At 32.8% G+C, this 10732-nt stretch overlaps 1 protein-coding gene across 1 annotated transcript in view; it reads left to right on the top strand.

Annotated features, from left to right (window-relative positions):
• The window catches only part of GRID2 (glutamate ionotropic receptor delta type subunit 2), a 1404204-nt gene that overhangs the window by 911142 nt on the left and 482330 nt on the right, over positions 1-10732 (top strand). Inside the window, exon 8 of the mRNA XM_035004503.1 lies at positions 3476-3595. Coding sequence (XP_034860394.1) covers positions 3476-3595 — 120 coding nt within the window. The remainder of the gene's footprint in view (positions 1-3475; positions 3596-10732) is intronic.

Genomic DNA, 10732 nt, shown 5'->3' with positions numbered 1-10732 from the left:
AACAGAGAGAAATAAATTCTTAGTAAATATTTTCTCTTCTTTTTTTTTTTCCCACTTACCCTATCTATAGGGGAACAACAAACTTCTGTCTTTTGAGAAACTGATTATCCAGTGATAAATTATTCCCAACCTTTGATTCTCCTCATTTTATTTTTCCACCTTTCTCCATTCTATATTTGATACCCACTGGTATTCCTATATAAATTAGGTAGGATGAAATCAAGACCAATTTTACTTGGTATTTTAAAGAAGGTTTACTCTGGCAGCAATTTTTACTGTCAATTTAAAGGACGTTTAGAAATTACTTGTATGTGTTATTCATACTATCAATGTCCCATTAGCTTGTTTTGTTTAGAATCTGCTGCATCACCAAGAGATAAAAAATGCAACTGTGCATGTACAAAGATAATGACTGTTCATTACCACCTGGCCAGCACATATTTTTATCAAGGCTCAGTTTGCAAAGTTGATCTGAGGATAAATGAAAAAAGAAAAAAAATAAAAATAAAAAGCTCAAAAGCATGGGAATAGTCTTAGGCAATCAAAAATCAGAGAGGTTAAGTTGGAGGCAGATAACAAGGGGCTTCAGATAAAGGGTTTATTTACTTGAAATTCCAACCTCTCAAGCATCCCTTATATCTTCACGAGGGAAGATATTTACTGATTACACATGCTAATAGCTCATTAAGAATATAACACAAAGAAGACAAATTACAGAGTCAAAAGGTGAGCAAGGTAAGTGGAGGCCCCAGTTAACTAAGTGCAGGTCCCCTGATTTACTTTTTTTTTTTTTTTTTTTTTTGTACCTTGTATACAGTGTAAATAGACTAAGTTGCTCAGTACCAGATACAAGCTATGGATAGCTATGGATAGGAGTAGTGACTGGGAATAATAATATAGTGCCAAGCAACCTAGTGCTCAAAAGTTTAAAAATTTCAGGAGTATAGCATTTTTGCAATGTAGCAATCATATTGATGTATAATATCTTTGTTCTTTTCCCTAGAAATAAAGTACTGAGACAGAAACTTAAACTGATGTAATTAGGAGATATTATTGGGATAGATGTATGAATGAGGACAAGAAAATCTCTAATAGAAGATTTTGGTATACCGAGAATTTTACTTAGGTTTAGAAATACAAGCTATATTTGTGAGTCAAACTCCTACAGTATTTGCTATTTAGAGCTATTAATGATAATAAGATCCACTGTACTTACCCCAGTCTTCAAATTCTAGAGTGATAATTGGATTCTTTGAGATGTTAATACTGAATGAACATATAGGATCAAACTGACGTGCAATAATAGGTTCATTTGCCCATATCAAGATACAGGAAATTAAGAGGCACAGAGGAGAGAGATTGTAGCGCATTCTACATGGTTCTCCGAATCCTTTCTTTCCGCGTTGGACACGCACATTCTGTCTCCAAGGAAAGTTTTATCAGTTTGCCTCACACAACAGAGAGCATATACATTATGAAATGTCTCCATTTTTACTCTAAAAAGTGTAAAGCTTCAGGACATCTTCCAGGGAGCCATAAACCATTAATCTACAGATTCTGAGTTTATTTACAACAATAAGTCTTCAGTGGAGGACATCCTGCTAAGGGCTTTTATAGATAAGGATTCTTCTTCCTATTAAATATTACTAGTCTCTACCTGGAGTTCTAGTTGATAAGGACATTAAACTTACTTACCTCCTTTCTTTTTTTCTTCTCCTGGCCCGCACCCCCTCCTCCCACAACACACATAACAGTAAAATAAGTGAGTGGATCTTAGACCAGCTGCTTTAACACTTTTTTTCCCCAAATACTAATCAATGAAATGTAACTGAGTCAAAATTTGCAAAAACATTTCCCAAAACTATGTAAATATTCAAGCATATAATGAAATTTTGCAACCCTAATAAACTAGTTGAAAAAGACCGGGAGTATGTCTACAATTTCTGACAAAACTAGAAAGTCTTTGAAATTAAAGAATGAAATAATCATGTAGATAATGGTGATGGTGATGATGATGATGATAGTAATTAAGCTCTCACCACTTTTAAAGCACTCTTCTATATTCTTTATGGGTATGGTATTATAAGACACATAATAGTCTTCTGGGGTAGGCACTATTATTTTGCTATTTAATAGATGTAGAAATTGGGGTATAGAGAAATTCAGTGACTTAGCCAGGTTTACCAGCTAGTGGATTCTGACATCATTTATCAAATTCAGGTAGTCTGACTCCAAAATTCATGCTATTGACTGCTAACTAATGTATGAGAAGAACATAGACATATCAAATTCAACATATTTTTATTAATAAAACTAGATAATAAAAGAGAAGCTGGCTTATTAAGAAATAATTGTGGAGGATCAGTTTGTTTATTATTGTTATTGCAAAAATGAAATAAATATTGAAATTAATGATTAAGCAATGGTTTTATTGAATATCTGTTATGAACATAGAGTCATATGATGGGCTACCAAACACAGATGAAGTAGAAGATATAGCAAACAGCATAAAACCTGCCAAAAAAGCCTAGAAGTTGAATTAGAGGATATGGCAAAATGAGATATAGTTGGGTATCAACATCATAGAGGTGATAATTGAAGCAATTTACAAATGGAGATAACTTTTCCAAATAAGTGTGATTATCAGGCTGAAATTCCAAGTTAAAATGCTTTAGTATAGAAGTGATTTGGAATATGATTTTAATTGTAAAATCCTAAATAAGGTGAAGGCTGATCAACTAAACTGAGAAAGGAGTGGTAAACAAGAGAGAGAGAAGTATGACCTACATTGCCATCTGTTGGGAAATGAACATCTGTCATGTTGAATGAAAGATGAAGTTTGGAAATTCCCAATGAATCTCAACAGCCAGCATTACTATTTAACAGCAAAAACAGATTTCAAGCCTAATTTAGCTTTTTAATTTTTTTTTAATTTGGAAAAGATTTTTAAAGAAGAAGGAAAAAATAAATCTCCAATAAGTTAGAAACCATGGCTTTTAAGATTCCCAGATATAATTTTAAATCAAATTAGAATTGTGCTAGAGAAAGAATATTTTCAAAACTTGTCTCCAGAGTAGATTTTATGCTCTCCAGAAGCATCTTGTTTTCTGACTAATGGAACTATGCATTTCATAAGATATGGTGGCAAAAATCCTAGCCTGCAGTTTAGTCTCAGCTCTACCATGGTGTCATTTTAGTAGTCATTTGACTCTTTGAGTATAAATTCCCTTGTTTGTAAAGTGGATGAGATTGGATTAAGTTATTCTCAAGGTCAACTTTCAATTGCTCTCCTATTTATTATGTGTACAATAGCCTGTTAATAATTACATGCTTGATATCATATTTATTTTGTTGATGGAAATAGTATTCCTAGAACTTCTTTTTCTCCTTCTCGCCCACTTCTCATTATTATTGTTATTGTTGTTATTATTATTGTTATTTTACTTCTTCTGAAATCTTACATTGATATCTTTAGGGTGGAGTCAGTGGGTTGACTGGAGAACTAGAATTTGGAGAGAATGGAGGAAATCCCAATGTCCACTTCGAAATTCTTGGAACCAACTATGGAGAAGAGCTTGGCCGAGGTGTTCGCAAGGTAAGACCAGACACATTGATACGTGTTTTTTCCTAAAGTAACTATAGTTTTGTTTGATTTTTCTCCATGTCATATGATCCCAGTATGCATTAAAGCCCGTATTGTATTTTGAAAGAGAATGGGGAGGGGAGAATTAGGCATTTAAATGACCTTAAGTACTTCTCAGAAGTATTAAGCAATAAATTCTATTTATGCCTTAGAATAATTTAAAGGAAAAAAAGTGATCTAGGGAACTAGCATCATCTTCCATTCATTATAATAATAATTTGTATAAAGTAGTGAATTTAACATTTATACAATGCATAACTGCTTGGTTTTTAACTTGTAACAGGCTCAAAATCAGAATAAGAGCTTTGATACATTTCATATAGAAAGAGGAAAAGTCTACTCTAAACTGTGACATTAACATGAGTTCAAATTCTATGTGTCATGTAATAGGTAGAAAATGGTTTGCAGGAAATGAGCTCTTATTCTATACTACAAATCACATGTAAGAATATGAGTGCTGATAAAGGATATTTTATGAACTACTGGTTCACTAACTTTCTCAAAGAGAAAATAAAAACCCCTGCAGAAATGAATTTTCTATAGTTTGGATTTGTCATGTTTATGTATTTTTGGTAGGAAAAAACCTAAGATAATTGAGTGTACATCCAGAGCTCACAGCTGTTAATTTCTAACTGTATAAAGGTGGCTGCATTGAGAATAAGAGGTTCTTCAGTAGGTGTTTCTCTCCAGTGCTGAGAGTAGGATGCAGAGAAACTTAGATATGACAAAGTTAGGAGTTATTCTAATCCACAGTAAAAACTTCCTGGTAAATTTATGCTAGAGAGAAGTGGAAGCTACCGTAATGTTTTTTTAATTATTGTTTTACAGCGAAACAAAGGAGATATATAAAAACTCTATAAAACACAAGGATAGTTTAGTGAATTACTTTAAAGGAAACAACCACTACTACAGCCAAGAAATATAACATATCAAGCATCTTAATCACTCCCACATACTTCTCCCTGATACATCGCTGGCCTCCTTTCTCAGTAGCTTAACCATTAGTCTGAATTTTATGATATTCATTTCTTTACATTTTAAGTATAATTTTATCACTATGTGTATCCTTAAATAACATAATTGAGTTTTGCCAAAATTTCAGTTTATGAATGGACTCAGTATTTCATATATTCTTTTTTCTTGCTTCTTATGTTCAACATTCTGTTTGTGTTATTTGTTCTTGTCCTTACATGTAGTTGTAGTTTATTTCCATGTATTACTGTATTGTTTTTACCAAACGAATGTGTGACAATCCATTGTGGTCTGTTTCCATTTTTAGACCATTATAAGCAAAGCTGTTATGAACATTCTTGGACATATCTTAAATATATACTCTTGAACTTGTGAATATATTCCTGTGGGTTTGGTATCCAGGAATAGAATTAATTAATATAAGAAAGCATATCTTGAAACTTCACCCTATCACCTCAAACCCATTTTTGTAGAGATTTACTAATTTTCATACCACCAACAGTGTAACGAGTTCTCATTGCCCTGTGTTCTCACCAAATTTTGGTTTCATTAGACTTCAACATTCTTATTAAGTTATTGGGTATATAATGATATATCTTCATGGTTTCAATTTTAATTTCCCTGATTATAAAAATGTTCTGTATATTTTCTTGTACTTTTTGACACTTCAGACTTCTTTTGGAATTAATTGCCCACTCAAGTCCTTTGGACATATTCTTTTGGGTTGTCTTTTTTTTTTATAATTGATTCTAGGAGTTACAAATATATATATATATTATATATACATATAAGTTTTTATTTAAATTGCATTAAGTTTCACAGACTCTTAACTATAGTCAACAAACTGAGGGTTACTGGAGGAGAGGTGGGCAGGAGGGGTTAGTTTACAGTGAAATACTGGTTTCAGGAGTAGAATTTACTGATTCATCACTTACATATAACACCCAGTGCTCATCACAAGTGCCCTCCTTAATACCCATCACCCATTTAGCCCATGACCCCCACTTTGCCTCCAGCAATCCTCAGTTTGTTCTCTGTAGTTAAGACCCTGTTTTATAGTTTGCCTATCTCTTTTCCCCCATGTTCATCCATTTCATTTTTTAAATTCCACATATGAATGAAATCGTATGGTATTTGTCATTCTCTGACTGACTTATTTTGCTTAGCATAATACTCTCTAGCTCCATCCATGTCACTGCAAATGGCAAGATTTCATTATTTTTTATGGCTGAGTAATATTCCATTGCATATATACACCACATCTTCTTTATCCAGTCATCAGTCAATGTATATTTGGGCTCTTTCCATAATTTGGCTATTGTAGACAATGCTGCTATAAACATCATGGTGCTTCTGCCCCTTCATAGTAGTATTTTTGTATCCTTTGGGTAAATACCTAGTAGTATAATTGTTGGATTATAGGATAGTTCTATTTTTAACGTCTTGAGGAGTCTCCATACTGTTTTCCAGAGTGGCTATACCAGTCTTCATTCCCACCAATAGTATGGAAGGGTTTCCCTTTCTCCACATCCTCTCCAGAACCTGTTGTTTCTTGTGTTGTTGATTTTAGCCATTCTCACAGTTGTGAGGTGATATCTCATTGTAGTTTTTATTTGTATTTCCCTGATGATAAGATGTTGAACATCTTTTCGTGTGTGTTAGCCATTTGTATGTGTTCTTTGGGAAAATGTCTACTCATGTCTTCTGCCTATGTATTAATTGGATTATTCATTTTTGGGGTGTTGAGTTTTAGAAGTTCTTTGTATATTTTGGATACTAACCCGTTATCAGATATATCATTTGCAAATATCTTCTCCCATTTCATAGGTTGCCTTTTTGTTTTCTTGATTGTTTCCTTCACTGTGCAGGAGATTTTTACTTTGATGAAGTCCCAATAGTTTATTTTTGCTTTTGTTTCCCTTGCCTCAGAAGACATAACTAGAAAGAAGTTGCTACAGCCAATGTCAAAGAGGTTACAGCCTGTGTTCTCCTCTCAGATTTTAATGGTTTCAGGTCTCACATTTAACTCTTTAATCCATTTTGAATTTATTTTTGTGTATGGTGTAAGAAAGTGACCCAGTTCCATTCTTTTGCATGTTGCTGTCCAGTTTTTCTAACATCATTTGTTGAAGAGACTGTCTTTTTCCCGTTGGATATTGTTTCTGGCATTGTTGAAGATTAATTGAGCAATAGTTGTGGGTTACATTTCTGAGTTTTCTTTTCTGTTTCACTGATCTATATGTCTATTTTGTGCCAATACCATACTGTTTTGATCACTCCAGCTTTATAACTTGAAGTCTGGAATTGTGATGCATCCAGCTTTGCTTTTCTTTTTCAAGACTGCTTTGACTGTTCATGGTCTTTTGTGATTCCATGCAAATTTTAGGATTGTTTGTTCTCGCTCTGTGAAAAATGCTGTTGTTGGTATTTTGATAGGAATTGAATTAAATGTGTAGATTGTTTTGGGTGGTATAGACATTTTAACAATATTTATTCTTCCAATCCATGAGCATGGAATGTTTTTCCATTTCTTTGTGTCATCTTCAATTTCTTTCATCGGTGTTTTATAGTTTTCAGAGTACAGGTCTTTCACCTTTTTGATTAGGTTTATTCCTGGGTATCTTACTATTTTTGGTGCAGTTGTAAATGGGATTGATTCCTGAATTTCTCTTTCTGCTGCTTCATTATTGGTGTATAGAAATGCAACAGATTTCTGTACATTGATTTTTTTATCCTGAGACTTCACTGAATTCACGTATCAGTTCTAGCAGTTTTTTTGGTGGAATCCTTTGGATTTCTCTATAGAGTATCATGTCATCTGCAAATAGTTAGAGTTTTACTTCTTCTTGCTGATTTGGTTGACTTTTATTTATTTTTGGTGTCTGATTGCTATGGCTAGGGCTTCCTAGTATGCTAAGTAACGGTGGTGAGAGTGCACATGCTTGTCTTATTCCTGACCATAAAGGAAAAGCTCTCAGGTTTAGTATTAGCTGTGGATTTTCCATATATTCCTTTACTATGTTGAGGTATGTTCCCTCTAAATGTACTTTATTGAGAGTTTTTATCATGAATAGATGTTGTACTTTGTCAAATGCTTTTTCTGCATTGAAATGATCATACAGTTTTATCCTTTCTCTTATTGATTTGATGTATCACATGGATTTTGATACTAAGGTTATATTGCCCTCATAAAATGGGGTGGAGAGGGTTTTCTCTTTTTCTATTCTTTATGAGTTATACAAAATTAGAAGAATTTCTTCTCTGAGAGTTTGGTCAGTCAACCTAAATAGGCCTAGAATTTTCTTTCTGGGATTTTTTTTAACAACAAATTCTACTTTCCATGATAAATAAAAAAAAAAAAAGTCATGTTTTCTAATTCTCATCAACTCAAGAAGTTTTATTGTTATGATCTTTTTATTTTTTATATGTATTGGCATAAACTTGTTAATATCTTTTAAAATATCTGAAACATTTCAATATCTGAACTTATTTTCATTTTTGAATATTTTTCTTGGTAATTAATACTTTAAAAATTATTATTATAAAGACTTCTACTTCTTTTTTTTTTTCAAAGATTTATTTATTTATTTATTTATTTGACAGAGAGAGACACAGCGAGAGAGGGAACATAAGCAGGAGGAGTGAGAGAGGGAGAAGCAGGCTTCCTGCAGAGCAGGGAGCCCAGTGAGGGGCTCGATCCCAGGACCCTGGAATCATGACCTGATCCAAAGGCAGACTGAGCCACCTAGGTGCCCCAAGACTTCTACTTCTAATAATGCTTTCTTCCCTAAAAAAAATATCTTGTCTGTTATTAATAGAGCTAAACCAACTTTCTTTCAATTACTATTTGGATGGCATTTATTTTTACTATCCTTTTACTTTCAACTTTTCTACATCCTTTTGTTCTGCACATAATTCTTATTAAAAGTATATAATTAATTATTTGACACTAATTTGGCTTTCATTCCTAAAAACTAAAGCATTTCATGTATTTTATGAAATGTATTTACTAATACTTTTACATTTAAGTCTACTATTTTGTACATTCTACCTTTTTGCAAATTCTATTTGTCTTGCCTATTCTAGGTACCTTTATTCTCTTTTCTTACCTTCTTTTGGATAGTGTGTGTGTGTGTGTGTGTGTGTGTATACTTTCATATTTACTTACATATATATATATTTACTTTCCTCTTTTCTCCTCTACTAATTTACAAATTATGTATTCTGTTTCTACTTATTTAATAGTTCTGCTAGAATTTACAACATAATTTATCAACATGTAATCAATATCTTTGTCCTCCTTTCAGATAACAAGCATACATAGAACATTTTCATTCCATTTAGTCAATGTACCTAAGTCTCAAATTGTAGATTATTTTTGTCATGTTTTTAAATGTTATCTTTTTTATTCCATTACCAATACTATTTTGTGCAATAATATTTATTTATACCTATCCATATATTTTCCACTTTCTTTGCTCTACTCTCCTTCCTGTATCTGTATCTCCAATTTCTTTTCTTCTGCCTGAGGTATAACTCTTAAAATTTCCTTTGTTGGTGGTTTTCTTGTGGTCAAATTTCCGAGTTTTTGTTTATCTGAAAATGTCTTTATTTCATCTTCTGTAAGTGTATTTCCCCTAGACACAGAAAATTAAATTACTAGTTTTCATTTTTCAGCATATTGACAATATCATTGCACTAGGTCTAGCTTCAGTGTTGTCAAAACTGTTGGGGAAAAGTCTTCCTTCAATCATATATATTTAGTGATAAGAACTAGCTACATTTATCTAGAGTCAGATGAAAACAAAATATATAACATAATTAACATAGATTCATAAAGTAATTTTAGTATAATTATAACTGAAGATTCAGAAAATGAAAATACTCATGGTTTTATAGCAAAAAGTGATATATCTTTCTTTGGCATTTTTGTTAATTACTTGTCAAATATGGGAAAACTTTTTCTAGCCTTATTAAAATTGTGAAATCAGGATTAGTATATAACATTCCTTATTTTGAAAAAAGAAAAAAAAGACTTCTGTACATATTAAGGTATATATAGAGAAATGATTTCATTTGCAGATAGGGCTTATACAAATACAAATAAAAGCTCTTTGTGCAGGCGTTACTTAGTTCCCTTATGTTTTTTCCTTCCACTCTAATCCCAATAATTACCACCAAGTTTAGGTGTAATAATTTTGTACCAGGTTTCTTCTTTCTTCCAGTATCTTTTTTTAAAAGATTTTATTTATTTATTTTGAGAGAAAGCACAAGTGGGGGCAGGCAGAGGGAGAAGCAGACTCCCTGATGAACAGGAAGCCCGCTGAGATGTATGACATGTGGGGCTCAATCCCACCACGATCTCAGGATCATGACCTAAGCTGAAGGTAGATGCCTAACTGAATGAGCCACCCAGGTGCCCCTCTTCCAATATCTTTTGTATAAACTATCTTATGTAGTGCTATGACTAATTTTCCTAAAGCCTATCCCCTGTTTTACAAAAATATTTATCCCAATTTAATAATTAGGTATGTATGCACAAGGATGATAATTACAATATTCCTATTATAATAGCAGCTAAGAAGAAAGAGTTTATTTCAAGAAGTAGGGGGGTGGTCAGCAATGTAGCAGAAAAGCAGTAGTATAAAGGCTAAAGAGAGTATTGAAATTAGGAACTCAAGGTTCATTAGTAACTAAGAAGAGGCAATAAGGCAAATGGGTTAGAAAGGCTAGTAATGTCAGGCTATTCAAATTTTTGTGTTACTTAAAACCACGTGACCTCAGGGGTGTCATGACTCATAAATGAGTTAGTGATGTGACACATCCAGAACTTGCCTGGTACCTCAAAAAATGTTGCAATTAATTGTCATTTATGAAGGAAATGTCAATGGAATTGTTATGCTGTATGTTGAAAAACCAACAAATCAGAAAGTAAAAAGGAAGGTTGCGAGTAAAAGAAGTAAACACAAGCATAAATATTGTATTAACCCACCATTTGGCTGTAAGAGTGGCCATTAAATGGCTTCATGAAATTGAGGGGGCAAACTTTCAGAATGTAAGAAACTTGAGTATGTTCAAATGCTCAGATTGAGCCAGTAGAGAAGATGAGAAAGAAGA

The sequence above is a fragment of the Mirounga leonina genome, unplaced genomic scaffold (genome assembly GCF_011800145.1).
Source record: "Mirounga leonina isolate KUSES-001 unplaced genomic scaffold, KU_Mleo_1.0 Mir_129, whole genome shotgun sequence".
NCBI lineage: Eukaryota > Metazoa > Chordata > Mammalia > Carnivora > Phocidae > Mirounga > Mirounga leonina.
This window is presented reverse-complemented; position numbering and strand designations above follow the sequence as displayed.